Raw genomic sequence first — 23,944 nt, forward strand, 5'->3', positions numbered from 1 at the left:
CTTCGAGTAGACTCGTATAGAGCATAAAAAGAAAAGAACATCATCATCCACAAGCTACTTATTATGCAGGGCGTTGCACACACAGATAGTTGCTTTGGGCATTTTTAAACGTTGATTATGTTGTTATGAGTCTTGGGTTGTCAAGGAAACCAGGTGTTGCTTGGATTAAAACAAGTGTCGGTATTTTCCCCACAAATGATCAATTCCATACTTTTTGCATTTTTCGTCGATGGTTTTTGCTTGTTCCTCACTCATGTGATTTCTCCAATCTCCAATAATTCCCTTCCTTATAACCGGGCATTTCCCATCCACTATCCTGCGGCTCTGGATTAAATTAAATTAGTTTGGAGTCTACTCATGACCAATAGAATAATTATGAAATATTGGATCTGAATTTTCACCCTTGTACGAGGGTTTTTCCCAACAGTGAGACAGCTGTTACAACAGTAGGAATTTCGCTTTCAAATACAGTGATTGGACAAACCGAGGCAAATGTAATGAAAACTTTCAGGTAACTTACAAACTTTGTCATGTTCCCCGCCATGTAATTGAAGCTACAATGTTGCAGAATTGTCTCAAGGTCGTTAGGGTCGCTCACGTGATGCTCGTATCCAAGGAAACGCGCTAAGTCCATAACAACCGACTTTGTGTCGCTCTGAAACATCGCGAAATCCCATTAATTTTTGATAATAAGGCAGAAGTTTTGAGTCACAAGAAAATTAATCTGTTAGTCGGATTGAAAATGTTGTCCTACCCTCACAGATCAACTCACCACCAAATCTTCATAGAGAACGTTGAAGCAATTCGATTCCGCGAAACTCTCCATCCAACATTTGACATGCTCGAAATAATCCCCGAAATCAGTCTGACCGCGATCGAAAAGTTGAAAATAATCGTCGAAATCTCCTTTGAAGTGATAGAGATTCGAGTACTCCACCGTGTGGTGATAAAATGACACGCACACATCCTTAGGGTGGCGCAACACGCAAATTGTCTTCGCTTTTTCCGATATCGTCATCTGGTTTCGCGGCAAGTGAGTGTGGTAAAGCCTAGGAGTGACGTCATTCACTCTATTACGTAATAATAGGTTAGCACCATCAGCCTCAAGGAAAGGAACAAAATCGGACAAAGTTTCTCCCTCATGCAGAGGCGCCCCCTTGTGGATGATCAACCACGTGATGTTCATCATCCACGTGGTGCCGCTCTTGGGAAACGTACAAATGATGACGTCATGCTGATCAAATTTGAAGTTGGCGGCCTCGTCATAACTTTCCTGAGAGCAAGCCGTTGGGAGGGCAATATACCCCCCAGACCTTGTCTTGGCGTAACTGAGGGCAATTATTTTATTGTTCATTGCAGCTACGATGAAAACGTCGTTTACAAATCAATTAATCTTCTTTAGCAACTAAGTTTCTGAAAGAAATTTGTCATAAGTACAGCTTCCAGTTACAAATCTTCGTCGGTATTGATATTGATTTAACCGGGCGCGACATGTGACGTTTTCATTTATCCATTCAACCCAGTAAAGATTTGTCGGTGAATATTTCGTCGATCGCGTGGTGCTCGTTACATGTGGTTGTGTGAATGAGTGTCCCATGACAACTTCGTAGACTCTATGTTCGACAAATACCTCAAATATGCCATGATATGGGGTTGGTTTGAATACAGTTAAACAACATGTCGCTTTTGACATACTGGTTTTACGGTAATCATCTACAGCAAGCATTTTAGCACTTGTGAGCAAATCGATGTTATTAGCTGTAGTACCTTAAACTGCGGGTTACATTTTGCAATTGAATCTGGAGCAATGAGGAATTTAAACAGCAGGTTTACAGATCATTAGTAAACACTTTGCTTCAAGCTGAGTACAACTTCCAGTTTATTTGGTTCTAAGAAATTGTTGCAATCTTTCTTAAATATTTAGTTTCATGACCACCTACACTGCACCTGGCCATGAATTTTAATACAACAAGAACCAAACTACTTGCAGTGCCCTCTGTAAACGCAACAGACCATGGAGAATACAACAAACATTTCCAGCCAAGTCATCACTTTTCACGGTTGGCAAACAATGCATTTCGTGAGTAGTTGCCAAACAAAGGTAAAGTAATATTTAAACTGTACCAGTGGTGAAAACATAAAATACTCAAAGTTTAACTTAAAAAATAAGAATGGTAAGATGAAGACGCCAGCAACCATACAAGCGTTGTTTTGTGTTTCTTGGTTCAGTGAGTTTGCGTTCCTCTGTGGACATGATTGGCTACACAATTTATGGGTACTTTCCAGTTTGACAATGATTTTTACTTAACACCTTAGACTACTTTTGACAAGTAAACTATGCCTGTGCACAAATTTTGTTTATGCCGCGGATTTGTTCCAAATAATCAACAAAGCGGAACGACTTGTGATTGATCACATGTAGGGGTTTCACCTACTTACAGGTCAGAATCCTGCAAATTACTTGCTTAATTTATTGCTGCAATTGACCTCCTGTACTTTGTCAAGCGAGTAATTGCTGATTGCAAGTATAGCAATGTTAGTCTGTGTGGATAGCAAGTCCATATCTGCTATTGGGGCGGCAGCGATAAAACGTGTTGTACGCTCTTTTACCGGATATGCGGGTCAACGAGTGAATCTGCACCGATTCCGCCTTTCCTCACGGATCACCGTCTGCCGCACTGCAGTGCTCACATGGGAAATGGTTGCAAGTTGCAACTGGATGCCTCAGACTTTAAGTGGCAACACGGCCGTGCACACGTTAAGTTGCAGTGTTATAATGCAAATTGTAAATTTGTAATATTTTTCAAAATGTAGCTCAGGGCAGGATTAGTTCTGATATTTATGTTCTAAGATGGGGTCGCTTATACTTGAAAATTTTTGCAATCTTCAACATGTTTTTAGATTCGTATTTTAAAACATTTTATGCAGATGTTGTTGCTATGTGGTGGGTAGTACTTGCTCTATTTCAATTCACACTGGTTGATGCACACACAAGGCATCAAGACCTTGGTGGTGAATCATGGAAAGCTTCTGGAGAGAAACCTCCCTCGAATGTTGTAATCCAACTGACTCACACACAAGTACCTGGTTGTGTTCACACTGATTGGATGCATGGGAAGGGGCCAACTGATGTCAGTATTTACTTTGTTGGTTTTATTCTAAAATTAAGCTTTGAATGATTTATGTAAATTACAAACACACTAAAATCCTGCAGTGTGTTTTTATGATGTTTAGAATCCATACTATGGGTTTAACGACGTTAAACTACGCTGGATTGCGGAAACAAATTGGAAATATTCAAGAACTTTCAGTGTTGCTTCCGATCATCTTGCTGAACATGAACAGTGGTTGGTGTTCGAAGGAGTCGATACAATTGCAATGATTTCACTCAACGGAAAAGTCATCGGTCACACTTATGACATGTTTGTTGTCTATGTAGGTGTTATTTTAATAAACAATTTGCATTAAATTTTTCACAGTAACAAAGCATGCAGGTCAATCATTTAAAGTGGGAGAAAACATTTAACCTACTTTTGTGTAAACTTTGCTTATAAACATTAGTTGTTTCTGCAAGTGTTTTTTTTTCAACGTAATTTTAGTTCCATAATTATTATTCAGAGATTCAATGTCACTGGTTTGCTTCAAGCTAATTTCAATATGCTTACTGTGTCGTTTACCTCTGCAATCGACTATGCAAACAACCAGTCATCAAAACAACCATACACGATCCCCCCAAACTGTCCACCAGATGTACAACATGGCATCTGTCATGTCAACTTGATCCGGTAAACTAACTTATGTGGAATTTAACAGTATTTTGTCTCTATTTGAAATGTATTTATGATAGTTTTGTAAATATAGGCAATAATGTATTGTTCATATTTATGTGATGAATAAACTGTGGATTGATTTCATAGAGAAGCTTTGAAGTTCGCTCATCTCAGATAATGAGTTTACAATTTTTTTCCAATTTTGAAAGCTAATGAATTTTTGATTAAAGCAATGCTAATTAGAATCATGCAGTTATGAAAGTAAACATTGATTTTATTTTAGAAAAGAACAATGTTCGTTCAGTTGGGATTGGGGTCCAGCATTTGCTACTCAGGGAATCTGGAAGCCGGTTTATCTGCTTGCTTTCTCAAAATCTGTCCTCACTCATGCCACGGCTACATATGATTGGGGTACGGTTGCTGTTCAAACACGATAAAGCAAATTTTCAGAATGCCGATTTGTTTGGTTGCAGTTGTCAATGGTTTCAGTAGGTTTAATTTTTTGGAGGTATTGGATTGAATGTAGCCAGATGTATGTTTTGCATTTCTATGTAGCATTACAAGATGTTATTTGGATTAGTTCTAATATAGTTTGCAGACTTTAATGTTTAAATCATTGATTGACCAAATTTTAAATGTAACCCACGACTGTGCTTTCTGTTTCTTTCACCTGAACATTTTGCCAACAATATTCACACTTATTCAGATAAACACCAGCTGATGTTTCAATTAAAGATTCAAGTTTCCAAACTTGTCTCAATTTCACCCCATGGAAATGTTACCATCAATATTCCTGACCTTGGAGTCACCAAAAATTTCACCAACGTCACTTTATCGCCGTCATCAAATTATTTTTCAGTTTTAAATCTTAATGTTGATATGTCGAAGGTAAATGTTTGCAGCTGAAAGTTTATTTTAAACCTACTGTAAATTAATTTCTGCCTTACTTTTATTGCAATAATAAAGGTGTTTGAGTGGCTCAACATTTAAATTTTGTCTGTTGTTTGTAAAGTTATGGTGGAAGTTGCAGAATGCAGCATTAAAAGCCAGTTTTGTTAAACATATTGATTTAAGTACTTGGCCCACTTGACTGTAGTAAAGTTTGAACTGTTGACTGCCTACTGACTTTCAACACCAAGGTTCAATATTTGATTTTGAGCATTTTACTTGTAATTGGGAAACATGTTTCCTTTTGTGACTATCTTTAACAAAAACGCAAAAATATCATGTTAAATACGACAATACTTAAATTGTTGTATTATTTATTGTTCTTTATTGACCTTCTCAAAAATAAAAACTTTTTTCCATCCCATATTAAGGTCGGATTCAAGCTTTGGTGGCCGAATGGTTACGGTAATCCAAACCTTTATGACATCACAGTAAATTTTACATCACATGGTGAAACGAGCAACAAAACATTTAAGTGAGACATTTTCTTTTTTTTTGATTTCCTAATTATTTGTTTCAACCAAACTATGTTGTAAGTTTTTGCTTGGCTGATTTCATTAATTGGTATGTTACCTATATTTGGTTGTAAAATTTTGTCCATGTTATATTTCCTATATTATATTTTCACTGGAAATAAGCTGACAATTATGTTTTGAAACAATTCGTCCACATGTTAGTATAAATCCCACTCCCATTTTATTCAGATTTGGTTTCCGTCGGGTTGAGTTAATTCAGGAAGAAGTTGAGGGTTCGACCGGTTTAAGTTTTTACTTCAAAATTAATGAGAAGCCAGTATTTGTTAAAGGGGCGAACTGGATTCCTGCTGATGCGTTTAAGGACAGGATCACAGAGGAGAGGTGAGGTGTCAGTATATTTGGGTCAATATCTTTTTAATCTATGTTCTGAAAGGTCAATTTTCCTCCCATATATATAAATATTTTGTTATTTTAGGTTTGAAAACCTCTTGACGTCTGCACACGATGCTCACATGAACATGCTCCGAGTGTGGGGCGGGGGAGTTTATGAAGACGATAGATTCTATGAACTTGCCGATGAGAAAGGGATCATGATATGGCAGGATTGTATGTTCGCGTGTGCTTTGTATCCAACATCTCACGACTTCCTTGCCAATGTAACACAGGTGACAAGTGTTTAATTTTATTCATGGCATTTGTATTTGCTGACTAATTAAAATTTAAATCAAATAGTAAATACCAATCAATTTCATAATTGGCAAATTCTGGTCTCAATTTTTGGGTAACAAATGTTGAATATTGTGAGGATCAAGAGTTGTTATAATGGTTGTTATCTTGTAGGAGGTCAGCGACCAAGTTTGGAGACTGAAACACCACTCATCCATTGTAACTTGGGCCGGTAATAATGAAAATGAGGCAGCTTTGTCTACGGACTGGTACAACACCACAGATCATTTCGACCGGTACAAACGTGACTATGTGACTTTGTATGTGGGTAGGTTAAAAAAGTTTGTGTGAAATTACTTGGAAACAAACAAAGCAAATAAAAAGTAGTTCTTACTGTTTGGTTTAGATACGATCAGATCGGTTGTGACCGACCTCGATAATTCCCGACCATTTCTAACATCGAGTCCAACAAATGGCCGGGAAACACAACAAGAGGGTTGGGTTGCCAAGGATCCTTACAGTGTTTATTATGGAGATGTTCATTATTACAACTACAATGACGATTGTCTGGACTGGACAAAGTATCCAAAGACCAGGTTATTATGGGTTCAATGATCATTTCCAATTATTCTGAAGACATAAACTGAATTTCTTTCCAGATTTGCATCAGAATATGGATTCCAGTCGTGGCCTTCATTTGAGAGTCTGCACTCAGTGACTGAGCCACGGGACTGGATGATGGATTCTGATTGGGCGAATCACAGGCAACACCATGGCAACGGCAACATGCAAATGACCAATCAGATTAAAATGCACTTTAGTTTACCAAATGTTGGGAATTCAACTCAAATATTCAAAGACACAATATATTTAACTCAGGTAAACAACTCATTGCTGGGTGTCTTGCAGTTTATCAGATACTTTTACTTAATATTTCCCTGATTATTCTGATCAATATTTGAGTTATTAAATTTCAGGTGATGCAGGCTTTGTGTTACAAAAGTGAGACAGAGTTTTATCGGCGAAGTCGAAGTGAAATCGTGAATAATGCTGGACACACGATGGGGGCGTTATACTGGCAATTAAACGACATATGGCAAGCTCCAACCTGGTCGTCTACTGGTCATTATATAATTTTTCTTCTTTATTTAGAATTTACAAAGGTTTCAAGATTGTTTAACTGATAATGTTACAGTTTGTTCCGGTTTAAAATAATGTATTTTTTTCAATTGTTGCTTCTGAAACACAAGCAAAGTGGATGGCAGCTATTATTTCTAAAATAAAATGTGGCTGTTTGGTAGAACTTGTTTTGGAAAGAAGTCAAATTTTTTTGTGCGGGAAAATCAAAAATTGATTTCTGAAAACTTATGGTGTCATCAACCAGTTTTAACTGTTTTTTTGTATTTGCAGAATATCTCGGCAAATGGAAAGCTCTTCACTACTTTGCCGTGAAATTTTTTGCTCCAGTTTCATTGATCGCTTATGACGATGACACACAACTAACTGTTTACTCAGCATCAGATGTTGATGCTGGAATCAACGATACATTGCTTGTCACAGTGCGGTCATGGCAACAATTCCAACCTCTCGTCATGCTTAAGAAAGTTGTTTATATCCCTCCCCATCAGTCGTCATGGTTACTTCAGGAGAGTGTGGGGTCCATTCTTCACTATGGCAACTGTCCGTACAAGGTACGTCGAGCTCAACATGATGTTTGGCTCAATTTATGATTTTGTAGGATTTGAAACAAGTAGTTTATTTAAAGTTCACTATGATTATAAGAATCTACTATTGCTCAAACTTACTTTGTTATCCACCACCGCAGTCTGGAGTATCCACCATTCACACATTCCTTGTTAATTTTAAACCAAAATTACCAGTTTATGATGATTTGAAAAGAAATGGGCAAAAGAACATGGTGTTTTCTAACTAACAGTTTTATATTCAGGAGTTGTGCTATCTCACTATAAGTTTGCTGAACAGAACAGACATCAAACCAACTAATTTCTTCCCTGTTCCATTCAAAAACATCGCTGGACTTTCTAAACCAGACATTGTGGTAAGTTCCCAGCTTCGTATTTGTGTAAATTACTACGTAAGTGTGGTTTCCACTATGAACAAAATGTTAAAAATATTCATTGACCTTTCACAAATACTTTTGGGACTTTTTAATCCCTGTATTTCTTCAGGTAGCGAAGGTTGAGAGTCTCGGTGAGAATAATTTTCAAATTGAGATAAAATCGACTCAACCTGCTCTCTTTGTGTGGATCGAAGCTGTTGGAATAGAAGGTAAAAACATCATGATTTATTTGTTAAAATAATCTAAATAATATGTAAACATTTTCTTTTGTGTGACTTAAAAATAATGTTGTCACTTAATATTATTTATGCCCATCAAATATAAAGTAGCAAAAAAACATTACATGACTTGCAGGAAGATTTTCTGACAATGGGTTTGTGATGAGCGAGGAAACCTTGGAAATTATTTTCTATTCCTGGGAGAAAGATTTAAATGTTGAAACTTTGAATAGAAGTTTGTCAATGAAATCTCTTGCTGGGATTTATCAAGGTGGGGAAAATCTTTATCGTATCCAAGTTGATTTGAAAACACAGAGATTAAACAAACCTTTAATTGATATTAAATCTCAAACTTAACCCTCCCCATTAAATAGAACAAATATTGTTCACAATGATTTATTTTAATATTTCTTTGACACAAAACACGTGTATAATATTCTTACTGTGTTCTTATTATTTTGCTTTTTTATCAGACCTCAGTGACATCGACTCTTCCGGTGGTGTATCCGCTGACGTCATCGAATACACGTGGTTGGATGACGTCACTGCCAAGTTGGCTTTCGGCGTTATTGGATTGTTATTTATCGTCATGGCAGCAGTGCAGACCACGTGCCTCGTTTTAAGGTTTTGATTAGTTAATTTTTTTATAATCACTTCATAGCAAACATTTTGACACAATTTTCGTCATTAAATGTCAGAGCTGGAAACTGATCTTGAAATTTGCCGCTTTATCTCCTGGCCCACCTTTGCTCTGTCCCACAGAATCACTGATTTATATCAAAATGCGACTACATTATTTATTGAATTAAAAACAAGTTGCTGACGTGATTATCTTGGAATCGAACCCGCAACCTCTCGTATTTGTCCAGGTTAAATAAACCGAGTAAAAGAAGCAACATGAAGTCAAGATGCGTAAACAACAACTTGCTTTCCGCCGATGACATCACCAGACAGAACTCCTTTACGTCATCGCGATCCGAAACTGATGACGTCACTTGTGGCGTTGATGATTCAATTGCTTTTCTGGTAAAGTCCAAGAAAGGATACGGCCACGGCGCCAAAAAGACCGAAATTCGGTTTTACGTCATCTGATGACGTAGTTTGGTACAAAACATGTAATTTTCACTCAGGTTCGATCGCTTCACTACTTTTTGTTTTTGGTGAACACAGGACCCCCCTCCCCTTGAGTCATACGTAATCCGTTACTTAATGATTGTTTGTGCAAATAAAAGTTGATGTGCTGATGAATTTACATAATCATTGCTTTGCAAATATATTCCTGTTTATGAACAGAATCAATTGTGACGTAAACATTGTTGATAATATTCGATTGTTTCTTTTCATTTCTAATTTTCTGAAGTTTCCATGCCGAAAACCAACAGTGTTTATTTCATGTTTACTTCTACGTGGGTATTATCTGCTTTTGAACGTTTTTCACTTGCAACATTCTTATACTGCTGTTGAGAATCGCTTTTTTGCCACTTGACTCATTTGCTGACTTTCTGGTTATTTTTGTCGCCGCCAAATGTATTATGCTTACAATTCCTCTGGTTTTATTATTGCAATAAATGAAATTTAATCTTTTGGTATGGTGTTTGAGTTGAAAACATTAAAACATTTATACTCATGCAGATTTGTGGTAAATATCGCCCCACGATGTATCACGTTATTGCGTATAGGTTGGGTAGTCTATGAGGTGTTTGGATGTATGGTGGTTATTTAGGATTTAAACATGAAACTTCTCTGAGGCTTCAGTGTCCGTGGAATAAGAGGGCTGGAGTTTTTTGCAGTTTCAAGTTTTTCTCAGAAGTGGTCAGAGTTAGGTCAGGAAACATGCGTGAGGTGCTACACGTCTTTCAACTTGTCGTGGTCGGTCCCAGATCACGGTGGTCGGTCCCAGATATCTGCTTTGGTCTCAGACCGAACTTCGCTCCAAGAACAGACCATCGGTGTCGGGACCTATACTGCCAACATGGTGTCAGAAAGCTTGATGTCGGGTCGTCGCCCATGTGACCCTTCATTCTGCTCAACAATTTTGCCAAAAGATTAGTTTATTTTATGTGAAAACTTTACCTTCACTTTTTTGTAAAGTGGGGTTCAATAAAAAAAAAGTTTAAAGAATTTTCAACCTGTCATTCAAAAATGAAGATGGCTCATGTACCGATTTGAGAAAGAGATTGTATATATCAAGACTGTTTGTGCAATTAACGACTTTACAGTTATTCCATTATTATTTGATGCCAACAGTTATTTAATGAGGAGATTAGTGCCTCGAAACCTTTAAGCGGAAAATCTACCTTGAAAACATTTGCTGAATCATTGTGACTTTCCATGCGTGACGTAGTGGTCGCCCATGCTCCCGTGTCGCCATTTACACGAAACATGAAGTTTGCATTCTAGAAATTTGGAGTTGTGACGTACACGAAATTATGTTGTCGTTTAACTAAGTATGCATTCATGGGTCATAGAAATGCAGTTTGTATATTATAAAAAATGACAGAAAAACATGTTTTGTGGAATGCCAAATTGCATGCAGTTGTTGCCGTATTTAAGAAAAGTAAGAATTGTTACCTACTACACCTGCCAGATTGGACAAAATGTCGTGCGCGGAGGATAAATCCTCCGCGCATAAAACAAACTTTCCAATCTGGCCTACCTGTAGCTGTAGGCTTTCTTGCAAATAAGTTTTAAATCAAATTTTGTCGTTGTAGTTACAGTTTTATGCCCAAAACCTTATTTTTCAGAAGCTGAAATAGGTAAATGTCGACTTTAGGCTTTTTAATATTAAGTAGAATGTAACTAATTTTCTGACCAATGTTTAACTTCTTGCCAGCAGAACTTGGTACATTGAAAATTGTCAAAGAAACTTCCACATCACGAAACGACTGCAGAGTTGATGTCCTTTTTCTCAGAGACTTCACTGACACAAAACATTGTTATGGACAATGATGATTACGATGCATTGCCGAATGAGTGGCCCATGTCGGTCCACATGTGTGCCGGGGCTGCGGCCGGAATCATGGAACATGCCACAATGTATCCTGTTGATTGCATAAAGGTTGGCACATGTTTGGATGTATGGTGGTTATTTGGGATTTATGCGTGAAAGTTCTCTATGGCTTCAGCGTCCGTGGAATATGAAGGCTTGAGTTATTTGCAGTGGTCAAGTTTTTTTTAGTTTGTTTGGAAATACACTTATTTAAAAACAACTTAATATAAATTAGTATAGTGGCTATTTTATAAAATTTTTCTCAAATGGTTGAACTGGAAGGTGCACCAATTTACTAAAACATATTATATGGCCAGTTATACTGCATATTGTTTAATATCACTTTTTTGGGATGTTGTCTTGATGAAATGACTTTGTACAAGGTAGGTTTCCTTAAGGGCCACGCTTTATTATGTTGATGAATATTGATACCTTCAGCTTACAAAAAATATTTTGTGTGATTTTAACTAAACTTGAATTTAACAAACAATAAATCATCAATACATTGTTGCTACTATGCTGTATTTAAACTCAACATATTAAATGTACACTCTATGTAAAGTTTTTTAAACTTTGAGCTTAAAATCACCTTTACTATCACCAATATAAAACGTGTCAGGTGATGCAACTAACCCAGGACATCATTTAATATAAAGCCCACAAAAAATAATTATTTGGAGGAAGCCAACATAGTTTGTGGTAAACTCACATGAAAAATTGTATTTTTTTAGACACAGATGCAGAGCATACGCTCAGTTTATTACAGTGGTTTACGTGATGCGTTTATCACAATATCCCAGCGTGAAGGATCGCGAAGATTGCTTCGTGGCATGAGTGCCATGGTTATTGGTGCTGGTCCTGCTCATGCTATGTACTTTGCTTGTTATGAAAAGACAAAGCACGAACTTACACTCAAAATTAATGGAAAAAAATGGAAGAATTCAAGCATTGCTAATGGTATGTTCAATTCCAGCTCAAAAAAGTTTATTCTATAAATGAGAAATGATGGATTTGCATAAAACATTCATTTTGTTGAATAAAACATTGTTAAAATAAATTTTAGACACTTTTCTGTGCATATAACGAGACATTGCAATGTGTAAATATAATTTACGTCTTTATTTCAGGTTTGGCCGGCGCTGTTTCGACATTCTTCCATGATATTGTAATGAATCCTGCCGATGGTAAATAACAAACTTTGTGATAAAAATCAAAATATGTCAAATATTTAAACCCATATCCAGTTGACTAAAAACATGTATATACTGATATGAGATGCAACTACATATAATATTTTATATATGTAGTGCCACCTAAATAAGTATATTGCAAGATTTTGTATAGTGTTTTGATGTAACTATTTTTCAAATCGTTATACCCTCGGATACTTGTGTAGTGATAAAGCAGCGAATGCAGATGTACGGATCCACTTATACAACATGCAGAAGTTGCATGCTTCACACTTACCAAACTGAAGGAGTACGGGCGTTCTATCGAAGCTTTCCAACACAGTTTGTCATGAATGTCCCCTTCCAAACTGTCCATTTCATGGTGTATGAGATCACCCAGGAATATGCGAACCCAACAAGGACTTACCTCCCACTTAGTCACATTATCAGTGGAGCAACAGCTGGTGGTGCAGCAGCATTTGTTACAAACCCGTTAGATGTGTGTAGGACATTATTAAACACACAGGAATCTGTTCAAAACACGACCGTGCATGGCCTCAAACAAGCAGTCTTCATGGTTTACAGAACTGATGGATTAAGGACGTTTTTTCGTGGTGTGACAGCGAGAATGTTCTACCAGATGCCCTCTACTGCAATCTCGTGGAGTGTTTATGAAGCATTCAAGCATCTTCTTTCATCAAAAAACTCACCAAGTGGCCAGGAATCAAGCGATAAAACTTACACATCATACGCCCCGGTAACATGGACCCCAGCATGTTCTGGATCACTTCTAACTCCACCAAACAAGTAACGGTGCGGTAGTATTGCAAGGTTGTTTTTCGTCATAAAATTCAGTCATAGTTTTCAAATAACAACAATATGTCCCTGGTTTTTGGCAGGTGTTTATGTCTAAGCCCATATGATTGTTCATGTACATTTAGCGGTTTGGGCCACAACATAATTTAGTGTTTACTGAGTTAACCACAGTTAAACAAAACGCGCCACTACACTTATTGTCTAAACAATGTCACAAATTAGAGTCTGCTTTTCAACTATATTTAGTCTCATACGCTATATTGTTCAAATTTATTCTTCAGCTTTATTTGTTTTGTTCAAAAGAATTATTAACAATTTTATTATTACCTTTTTTTGCAAATTTTCCAGCAAATAATAAGTAGCCTGCCACCAAATTGGTAATGTACATTTATTATGTGTAATATTCACATTAGCATTACAACTACAAGCGGGTTATTGCAAGGTTCATTATTTCTGTAAGAGACATAATGATGTCACAATTGTGGTCATTATCCACTACCAACTCCATTATGTGGTATGAGGGGATAATAGGGGGGTATTTGGGCCAGGAATTAACATTGCAGATATAGATTATGGTGTCTTTTGGATTGTTATGTGTTGCAAGCAAACTTAATTCAATAAACATAGGTTTCAAAACCATTCTTAACACATTGTTTATAGCAAACTCTTAAAAAATCTTCACATCGAACAAAATTCAACTTGTACTGAGTTTTCTACATGTTTTAATTTAGAAATAGTTTAAGTTTGTTACAAACTGCACAAAACCTGCCTCAATTTCCGATACTGGTCATAATTTAAGTGGAATGAATGTGTCAACTGGGTTTCCTACTGACAGCACCACCTTCCACCCAGCGACCTTGCAATGGTATGAATGCAGATGTAACTCAATTACACACAAATCAATTTTGTGCTATTAGCTAAATGTTTGCTAAACTTATATATTGTCCTTTAAACATTGTTTTGGTTGATACGAAACATTGGCGAGTTGTTATTGCTCTGTTGTTTTTGCTAACCTCCCCAGTAGTGCGAATTTCAGATGTGATTTGAATAAACATTGAATTTTGACTTTGGTAGTTTGTTCAACCCAGGGTTGGTTTGTACGTTTATCAATGTATCAGATCAACTTTTTAGTGGTAATCTGTTGTGTTAAAATGTTCGTGGCGATCCGCAAATCATTACTAGTGTAAATAATTGATAAGAGTTAGTGGACGGCGCTGCTACTTACACTTAAATTCATTCTACACTTGTTGGATTATTGCTTGTTTTGCTGAATATAGAATGCTGTTTGGGCGGCAACAACGTAAGGCTTGACGACGCATTTTAAACGTGGCCCTCTCACAGCTTGTCCTGGTCATGATTCAATGATTAACTCCGACCACCGGATAGTGGCCGCGTGTGGTTGACGACCAACGAATACGGGCTTTTCTGTTTGCCGACCTGAGAGTCGTTGATCATTGACAAAACTTTCAACGTTCGAAAACTTCATTGTAGTTTCTCGATTCATCAACTTCACATCGTACAAACCCATCTTGTATTTAAAGAAAAGCGTTCGATTTTGTAAACTGCAAATTTTACTATCGGGCATTTGTTCAAGTACGTAAGAATTCTGGAACCTAATACACTTGAGTGTTTTTGTTGCAAATTAAATCTCGTTGATATTTGGTGGCCATCGGACTGGACCTATTTGATTAAAATCTCAATTATTTTAGTCAAGCTGGTCTTGAAAATCAGCACAAAACGTAACCTTGCTGGCAGGTCGAGTCACTTAAACTAATTTATTGACGTGAAACAACGAGCATTTGTTTCAAAAACAATTAACTGGAACAACGAAAAGAATGTGACGTCACATGAAGCAACTTTGGGATAAAGGTTTGTACGCGGGCCAATGTTGAACGGATTGTAAGATAATTCATTGTCCTTGTCACTTTATATTCACATGTGGCATTGTCAAAAGGGAGGTATGACTGCCAGACATATAATAGCTAATGTTGGTTGGACACAAAATTGATATCAACAAACTATTTTTTAATCCCTGTTTAAGAAACGCTGGATAAGGTCAAAATATGTTTGGGTTTGATGACTAAATGATGCACCAGTTAGTAAGTACAAAATATGATAAAAAATCCTAAGTCGCCTGTCCGTTTCAAGTTTCTGCGACATATATTTTATTCACCTGTGTATGCAGGCATCATCGGTATCGCTTATTCAAATTGAACGTAGCATTTTTATCATATTTTGTACTGATCCGTTACTGAGTCTCTGTCAGCCATAGATATCATACAGGCGATTCCAAGAAATCAAACTCTCAGTAAGTAAGTAGGTATAATGACTCGGTTTCAGGGAGCTGGTAATCGTGCTTTCACTCGTCGCCTTTACATCAGAGCTGACTCCACTCACGTTGGGGATATTTAGGGTGACGTCACGATATACGTAATGTAAGTGAGAAACCATTGCACGAAATCCATTGTCTCCGCAAGAACGGTTCGAGTTACAAACGCAAGTGTGAGCCTAATCGTTGCGAACATAAACCGTTTATTCGTTACAAAGCCGGCAAGGTTAAGGGGAACATTTATTGCAACAATGATAGCAGCGCAAATACGACTCCAAAAAACATGCTGATTACGTCACAATGCAAATCACTCAAGTGCATCCGTGCATGTCCACTCAAACGGAAACTCGTTCGACAATGACATCGTCGTAACCATGACAACGGTCACCTGACCGTCTCGACGAACGAAGAAAGCATTCTGTCACCATTGATGACAGCAGTGGTAGCGATTATGATGCAATATCCTTTCTGTTTAGCGAGGAATCTTAGTGCGGATATCTCAGAGTAGGTCACACCACCGATGAAATACACAAGCGCGACCTTGGATGCTGATTCATCGCCAACTCTTCCACCTTTTGCTGATCTTGCCTCCAGATTCTGAAAAGTATTGCCCGGCAGATGGCGCAAGACGTCCTCCAGCCCATTCCATCCTTTCCGTTGAATTGATTGTTCAACCAATCTACACAATTAACATTGTTACTGATATCAGTAGTGATACAAAATACCATCTACAATGAATACACGGACTGTCTTACCTGCAGGTTAGTGGAATATATGCACCTCCGAACACGTAACCCATATCTTGTGGGTTTTTTAGGTTATATTCAGTGCCAGGTTTGGGAATTAAACTTAATTTCTTGCTGACGGTTCGAAACCAGTCTTTTTTTTGCAACGCAGCAAGGGAGCTTGTGACGTAAGAAACGGCCGAACCAACTCTTGTGTTGTCAGCAAGTTTGTTAAGGTTTGACTCGATGGATGCTTCCTTTCCTGTCTGTGCTTCAGTCAAAAGTCCTGCCTGATAGAGAAGTGATTTTGTCAAGATAGCAGAAATACGAACCACAATCAACATTCAAATACAGAAATGTTTTTGTATAGTTAACTTTTTTTTAGATTGCCATTTTTTATCAAAAGTTACCTTTTTTAAATTAAAGAATGTCAACATGTGTTGGAAACCATAGCTGTGCAGGAACTTAAGTTTCAAAGTTTGATAATCTTTTGGTAGCAAACCACTAGTGGTGCAAGAAAGTAAACACAGAAGTCTTAATGTTAGGAAAATGTCATATTGTCGGTGAATGCATTCTTTGATGTAATCCAAAGAATCACGGAAGTCTGATCCATCAAGCAAACCTGAACATACAAAAAGTATTTGAAGTTTTTTTCAAATGAACAACTTCATTCAACAAATGTTAACAATGTTGTTATTAAGATGTTGATTTGAAAACACAAAAACTGAATTGAAATATTAGCCTTATTCCCCAAAAGCTTTGCAGAAATGTAATATTAAATGAATGTGGTATTCTTACTGTGCTCAATTTTCAAAATATCCTGTAGATCACCCCTACGTAAAGTACCCTTGGTTTTGTGTTTCATTATAACTTCACTTGCCCCAATATGGAGGGTTAGAGATCTGTGCTCTTGCTTCAAACCTTTCAATTCACTCGCAACAAATGTCTACACAAAAATTAACAAAACATTTTCTCTATTGGTTATGGTTAATGTGTAAAGTGTGATAGTTACACTGAGTGAAGTAATAGTTTTTCCAGTGCGTTAGATATTGCTGGCTGTAGTTATAATTTTCACAACTTAAACAATGAAAAGTGATTTAACTTCGTATGAAATATGTAAGTCGATTACTTTTAAATCTTTTAGTTCCATATCGTGCCTCTTGTCATAGTTTGCCTGTATTTCCTTTGCTCTGGTGCTCAAGTAAGGGAAGACATTCGTGAAATGCCTGAAAACATATTGGGCTAAAAATACTAAATTTTACCAACACTATTTGCTATAAAAGAGCTGTCAAATATTTTCCGTTTTTTTATATTTTCAAGGTTGAAAGTTGCCAGAACACACAAGAATTTTTTAAAACTTTCTAACCTGTCTCTTATTTCATTGAACAAACTGTCGTCACTGTTTAAAACTGTTTTTACGCTCTTTTCCGTCTTGGTCACCTCCGGGCCAAAGTCAACAACGCCACATTTTATTTCAAATATGTCATCCAGGAGTCCTTCGTAAGTTACCTGGAGAAAAACCATTGCTCTTTCATCACCATATATGGGGTTTGCACGTTCATGAGATAAACTAACCTGGGAACACAGAGGTGTCACATAATCCACATTCCTGTCAAGCAAAATCAAGTGACCAATTTGGTGTTGTAAAGGTGACTTTTTTTCTTCAAGTTCAGACAATAAAGTGTTAGTTAATTTTTTTACAATTTCTGCTGCATTCCCTTGCCCATATATGTTGGGTATTGTCCCAAATGTGGTTTGCAAGCCAACAATGGATTGTGCCACCGTGTGGAGCCAAGTGAAGTCTCCCTCCTGAAAACCAGGGATGTTAAAAAAATGACAAATAAACATAAATTTGTTTCTTACCATGAACACTGAATTAAGTATTTGTGGATTTTCCAGTGATATGACATCATGGTCTAATGGTAGGAATCCAATGTTAAGATCCTCGATGAGATTTGGGGTGAAAACACCTTCCTGTTCCAGAATTGATTGGCAAACATGCAGAGTACGGGGAACCATCCACACTTTGTACGCACGGATCTTTTCTGTAAAAGTTATTCAAAGTTTCCTTTAAATTCCCTGACAAAATACTCAAAATAATACCTGAATACATAAGTATATTTATCATGCAAAGCTTGTAATAAACATTAAAAATGTCTTTCTCACAACAAAACTTTCGACAAGCTACTAATAACAGAAAGACAATCTTTTGCTATATGTTGTATACCTGCCCGCTTGTCAGAGTGGATATGGGCTGCAATTTGTCGCATGGACTTCACACTTGGTCTAACAATGTAAACTCTCTTATTGCCTCCTCCAAGTATTTCTTTGTGTTCCAACTTATAGACTTTGTCGACTCCTTTGTCCTTGAGGAATTGCAGACCAGTAAGACGATCAAGAACTGTCATTAGTGCTGGATCAATTACAAGATCTTTCTTTCCATAAAAGTTCCCCAACAAAATCGTCAACTGTTCCCTTGCTTGTGCTTTCAGTATCTGAACATTTGGAAATCCTTCCATGTCTACTCTTATTATAAACACCAACAATTTTTACACCAGTAAGCATAAACTAAAATCTACCTTGAGAAATATGGAGTTAATATCATTAACGAAGATGTGGGCAGTGGTGTTCACAGGAAACCTGAACTATTTGTTACAACAAATGTCAAAAGTAAACCCAACTCTGATTTTTCAGGAGTTGTGACAAATATTTACATGAATGTTTTGGAAGGTTTGGTAGTGATTCCACACTGGACCAATACCATAAGAAAGTAAGAACGATCAAAACCAACATGCAGGTTTAAAACTAATGAACAACAGAGTTTAAAGGTGCTGCCCTCATGTTTTCCAAGTCAAGTGCCGCGTCTGTTGTGTCGTCCACTTCTCCCACCACGGCAACATTATCACCACGAATTATGTAAAGTCCCAACATCACTTGCTCCACTCCATGAGATGAGGAAAAGACTCTTTCGTGGCTCTCATCCAGGATGAGGTTAATGGTTTGATCGAATCCCTTCAACATCCCGACGATCATTCTCCCGTCTGATGTTATAACTGAAACAATTCTGTTTACCAGTGGCTCCAGGGCTGAGGCCATTTTAATGAACCTTGATTGTTGATACAAAATGTGTCTATTCTACAGATAAAGAAACAGTAAATATATTGATCCGTTTTTCGTTTTTAATCTCGTTTTTTTTTCAGAATATTGAATTACAATAGCACTTAACTACATACATACATGTATTCTGGCCCATTTGTAACCACATTGCTTTCTGGAATATTAAAAGATAATTAACGCGCGATTGTTGAAAAAATTAAACACGCCTCCGTCCACTGACCCATGTTTTGTTGCTTACTGCGCCGGTAAAATGCAGAAATAATATTTACGTATACAAACCCAGGTTAAGAAAAGTGCAAAATGATTAATTTTTTCTTTGAGGGAGTCAAAATCTGCAACATTGTTAAGACGTTTGTGTCGACTTTTCATTATTGGCCAGTCTTCTTGACAATTTAGTGAAACTTCACAACATACAATTGTCATTGGTTTTGTTTTGGCAAAAACTGGTGACCTACATTACGTTGTTAGTCGCAAATATTTTTCCGCACGCTGCAGATTACGATGGTCTTGACGACATTGCATCACCGCGAACCCAGCATTAAATCTGTCTGGAAAGTTTCAGCCTGACACAACGATAGCTGCAGGACGTACCGACACTGATGGTCTGATCTTGGAACCAAGTTCGATCTGAGACAAAAATCGAGATCCGGAATAATCTGTGAGACCAAATGTTAGAATCTGTTCATTTGTGAAATACGGGAAAAACAAAGAGATAATTTCTGTGATCACTCGTCACAGATTAAAAAAGTAGCGCAAGTTGAAAGACGTAACGCAAGTAAGACAACTAGCAAAGGTGTCGGAAAGACGGGTGTAAATGCAAAAGAGTAGAAGGACCAAGTTTACACAAAATATCAAAGAGTTTTTGACAAACTGAATTCCCTGCAGACTTTGCAAAATTACGACAGAGTGGTGATTCTCGGTGAGGGAATTTTGGTTTTATTTTATTCTCATGTCAATGTGCCTCGTGGCAATAAAACGGACAATTTTGCTTGCCATTTACTCAAAGTCGAACACCAAACTATTTTACTGTACATAAATCCGCAGTCTCACCACCAAATCACACATTATCATATTGCATCTATATCTGCTTGATCAATTTCTGTCAAGGGCCTGTAACATACGTCACAGAAAGCAGTGCTTGTATTGCGTAATGTTTTGCGTGTGTAACATACGTCACAGAAACCAGTGCTTGTATTGCGTAATGTTTTGCGCGCAGCTTTGCACATGTACTGCATAATCCCACAATGTGACCCAAATGATTGAGCCATCGAATATTCTCGAGTAAAGTGATTCATTCAACATCCTGTTTACCACATAAAATGTCCTCCTATGCTTATGTCACATCACACCTATGTTCTTGTATTATATTACTTCAAGCGCCTCATGATATCCCGTGACATTATTGACCAATCAGCTCTCATAATGGAGAGCGTAAAAAAAGCCCAGGTTAGACCGGTAAATTCATTCTGATTCTAATCCATTCTAATTTATTCTACTTGCTGCCATTCTATTTGCTGGCATCCTAACAACGTTGTATTGAAAGCTGTAATGTACGGTCGTAATGAAGAAGATAACAGAAATGAATACAATTATTCGGGAAGAGATCTTGGTTCTGGGTGCTTTATAGAACGGGGCAGAAGCAGGTTTAACCATCAAAGAGACTCAATAACCGCTCAGGCCATCGAGACACTGTTAAATATCTCTGAGACCCTTAGAGTTATTTACAATGATGCCCCGCTTGGAACGACTCCTTTCTTGAGAATCTATCGCTATCGACAACCTACAGTTTTGGATGGATTCTATCATCCAATCCGACCCCCAGGGATCTACAGGAACAAGCAAATCCAACACTCAAGGACCGATTTTCCGGAAAATCCAGAACAAGAACCAGAGGGCATCCACAGCCCGTGAGGTACAATATACAAACAATTTCAGCATCGCCTATACAAACTTTAAACGCGCCGGAAACCATGCTGTAATTCGCATTTCAACGTTTTACCGAATTCATGTATATAACAGAACCATCATTTTCACGCTTGTGATCATAATTCGCCCCATTGAAAACTACATAACTTTTTTTCGCATTGATGACGGTCCGTCCAACATTTCAACGGACCCAGGAGGACAACTTAGTTTGCTATTGTGCATGTTTTTATTCGTATTTCCCGTAGCCGCATCACCAACACGTTTTTCATGCGATTTTGTCCAGCCCAACTATCAGGCACTAACGCCCGCCTGCAAAGGCCATGCCGACTGCTATTGGTTTTTACCTAAACGATTTAAATGATCAATTACGATCAAGTTTCCAACACCTGAATGCTGATGCATCTTACCTAGAATGTCAACTGCAATCTTATCACTCGTTGCTAATTGCAACTAACGCGCGCATTAACCGCTTGCTTACTTTATCATTACTCACGGGACAACAGAAAGCAGCCATTACTGGAGAAACTATCACAGAGATCGGCTGCACGTACCGAAATGTACGCCTACTACGCTCCTTACAATATAATAATGTATTTGCCACACGTCCATTGTTTACCGAATTAGCCTGGCCAGCTAACTCGAAGCAAACCGTTTGGCAGCTGTACTCTAACGGTGAATTACACTCAAAGGTACAGTTTGTAGAGCACTACCAACCTAATAGGATTTTTCTCTTTAAAATACAAGGAAAAACCTACCGGTTTATTAATTGTACAATGTCCCACGTTGATACGAATATCAACCAATTAACCCCGCAATTGCTTCCTATAAATAAGTCGATTAAGTAAAATAACTTTATCGAAGCTTCCAACATTCTATAGAATGTTCCTATAGGAACCCCTCATTACCCGCTGAGGGATCTAGACTCAATTCTTGCGTCACTGGCACAGGCCAAACGGCAGAATGAACGCTTAGACTCGTATTTTGGAGGCAAAAGGACTTCTCCAAAACGTCGGATGTGGCAAACTTGCGCATCTTCAAGCAGCATCCATTCAGTACTTAAACAAACGTTATTAATGACACTCTCCTCTATAACAGACCCATTTTGGAGCAGTATCTTGGCTATTTTAGTCATTTTATCCTTAATTTGGGGTGTCATATTAACATGCTTTGCAATTAAGCATGTCTGGCTACGCCTATACCCACGTGTAAGACCATCTATTGCTCATTATATAGCACGGGCTCGGACAAACTTAAATCCCTTTAATAGGAATGCACCAGGTAACGAACCTGAAGCAGCAGTACAAAACGAGGCTGAAAATAATCCCTTGCATGAATTGTACCCTGATTTGCAAAATGTAAATGCCCAGCAAGAACCAGCCGCACCTCCCACTGCATAGGCGCATGGCCCTATCCATAAATCTTCTCGCATTGTTATCACCCCCACGACATGGTAATGACCCTTTGTGTATTCGCATGCCATTGCATTTGTTGTGACTTTTCCTTGTGCACCATTATAACCGAGATTTCTCTACTAATAACTTACCAAATTTGCGTATTATATCATTTTTTTCCGTACCCACCATTTGCAATTTACTCGTTCAATCGCATTAACAATTTTTTAATCGCCCACAGCTGATGTTATATTCATCACCTGCAAATCTGGGGGGAAGTATTTGTAACATACGTCACAGAAACCAGTGCTTGTATTGCGTAATGTTTTGCGCGCAGCTTTGCACATGTACTGCATAATCCCACAATGTGACCCAAATGATTGAGCCATCGAATATTCTCGAGTAAAGTGATTCATTCAACATCCTGTTTACCACATAAAATGTCCTCCTATGCTTATGTCACATCACACCTATGTTCTTGTATTATATTACTTCAAGCGCCTCATGATATCACGTGACATTATTGACCAATCAGCTCTCATAATGGAGAGCGTAAAAAAAGCCCAGGTTAGACCGGTAAATTCATTCTGATTCTAATCCATTCTAATTTATTCTACTTGCTGCCATTCTATTTGCTGGCATCCTAACAACGTTGTATTGAAAGCTGTACTGTACCGTCGTAATGAAGAAGATAACAGAAATGAATACAATTATTCGGGAAGAGATCTTGGTTCTGGGTGCTTTATAGAACGGGGCAGAAGCAGGTTTAACCATCAAAGAGACTCAATAACCGCTCAGGCCATCGAGACACTGTTAAATATCTCTGAGACCCTTAGAGTTATTTACAGGCCTGTCAGTCACCACCAAGCAGAATAGGTTGATTTCTGTAGTTTTTACGACATTTTCTTTGTTTCAAAAGATGCGTATTTGTATGTCTAGCTGACTAAAAAGGTCAAAATTGCACTAAAACTGCACCATATACGCTGAAAATCGCCCTGACAAACAGCAGATGAGTCCCTGCTCATTCAACCCCAAATCTGACCTTTAATGCATCACCGGTTGCTTTGTTGCGTGCCGACTTTGTATATGACAGAGGAGTATAAGACGGGCATTCCAAGCAAGCAAAACTTTTTTTTTGAGAAATACTGATATGCGGTGTAAAGTGTCACCGAAGCGGCTTTCTCCAAAACCGGACTTTTGATATTTAAAAAATTCTGGTTCGATATCCAGCCTTTGGTGGCTTTTCATAATACGAAAAGATAAACTGTTTGCCAAAAAGTGTATGAAAAACGATTGAATTTAAAATTATAAAATGCAGAAAATA

General features: G+C 37.7%; 5 protein-coding genes across 8 annotated transcripts; 2 read left to right on the top strand and 3 right to left on the bottom strand.

Moving 5' to 3' along the window:
• Positions 1-144: 144 nt before the first annotated feature.
• On the bottom strand, positions 145-1,460 carry LOC145907379 (3-beta-hydroxysteroid sulfotransferase-like). Its single transcript, XM_082994800.1, has 3 exons — positions 773-1,460; positions 521-655; positions 145-324 (listed from the first exon to the last, which is right to left on the bottom strand). The coding sequence occupies exons 1-3, from the start codon at positions 1,352-1,354 to the stop codon at positions 166-168; spliced, it is 876 nt and encodes a 291-aa protein (XP_082850926.1). The 5' UTR covers positions 1,355-1,460; the 3' UTR covers positions 145-165.
• An 860-nt stretch (positions 1,461-2,320) lies between these two features.
• On the top strand, positions 2,321-9,745 carry LOC145907170 (beta-mannosidase-like). 3 transcript variants are annotated; one of them, XM_082994602.1, is made up of 19 exons: positions 2,321-2,441; positions 2,506-3,131; positions 3,235-3,435; positions 3,619-3,785; positions 4,054-4,181; positions 4,477-4,658; positions 5,090-5,193; positions 5,423-5,575; positions 5,670-5,859; positions 6,035-6,188; positions 6,267-6,456; positions 6,520-6,739; positions 6,838-6,982; positions 7,271-7,551; positions 7,809-7,919; positions 8,050-8,149; positions 8,295-8,429; positions 8,632-8,782; positions 9,028-9,745. In XM_082994602.1, the coding sequence occupies exons 2-19, from the start codon at positions 2,892-2,894 to the stop codon at positions 9,248-9,250; spliced, it is 3,075 nt and encodes a 1,024-aa protein (XP_082850728.1). In that variant the 5' UTR covers positions 2,321-2,441; positions 2,506-2,891; the 3' UTR covers positions 9,251-9,745. The 3 variants fall into 3 exon arrangements, with proteins under 3 accessions (XP_082850728.1, XP_082850740.1, XP_082850735.1); XM_082994614.1 differs by having other exon boundaries at positions 2,349-2,441; positions 2,929-3,131; XM_082994609.1 differs by lacking the exon at positions 2,321-2,441 and having other exon boundaries at positions 2,492-3,131.
• Positions 9,746-10,900: 1,155 nt separating this feature from the next.
• LOC145907360 (mitoferrin-1-like) lies at positions 10,901-14,147 on the top strand. 2 transcript variants are annotated; one of them, XM_082994781.1, is made up of 5 exons: positions 10,901-10,914; positions 10,992-11,216; positions 11,879-12,104; positions 12,275-12,331; positions 12,544-14,147. In XM_082994781.1, the coding sequence occupies exons 2-5, from the start codon at positions 11,055-11,057 to the stop codon at positions 13,125-13,127; spliced, it is 1,029 nt and encodes a 342-aa protein (XP_082850907.1). In that variant the 5' UTR covers positions 10,901-10,914; positions 10,992-11,054; the 3' UTR covers positions 13,128-14,147. The 2 variants fall into 2 exon arrangements, with proteins under 2 accessions (XP_082850907.1, XP_082850915.1); XM_082994789.1 differs by having other exon boundaries at positions 10,995-11,216.
• A 1,537-nt stretch (positions 14,148-15,684) lies between these two features.
• LOC145907264 (vacuolar protein sorting-associated protein 33B-like) lies at positions 15,685-18,705 on the bottom strand. Its single transcript, XM_082994693.1, has 9 exons — positions 18,414-18,705; positions 18,050-18,231; positions 17,762-17,995; positions 17,553-17,695; positions 17,316-17,412; positions 16,985-17,132; positions 16,597-16,808; positions 16,217-16,476; positions 15,685-16,140 (listed from the first exon to the last, which is right to left on the bottom strand). The coding sequence occupies exons 1-9, from the start codon at positions 18,703-18,705 to the stop codon at positions 15,846-15,848; spliced, it is 1,863 nt and encodes a 620-aa protein (XP_082850819.1). The 3' UTR covers positions 15,685-15,845.
• A 283-nt stretch (positions 18,706-18,988) lies between these two features.
• On the bottom strand, positions 18,989-19,316 carry LOC145907430 (U6 snRNA-associated Sm-like protein LSm8). The gene has a single exon (XM_082994844.1). The coding sequence runs from the start codon at positions 19,280-19,282 to the stop codon at positions 18,992-18,994; it is 291 nt and encodes a 96-aa protein (XP_082850970.1). The 5' UTR covers positions 19,283-19,316; the 3' UTR covers positions 18,989-18,991.
• Positions 19,317-23,944: the final 4,628 nt, after the last annotated feature.

Source organism: Ascidia mentula, chromosome 1 (genome assembly GCF_947561715.1).
Source record: "Ascidia mentula chromosome 1, kaAscMent1.1, whole genome shotgun sequence".
In the NCBI taxonomy this organism is placed as follows: Eukaryota; Metazoa; Chordata; class Ascidiacea; order Phlebobranchia; family Ascidiidae; genus Ascidia; species Ascidia mentula.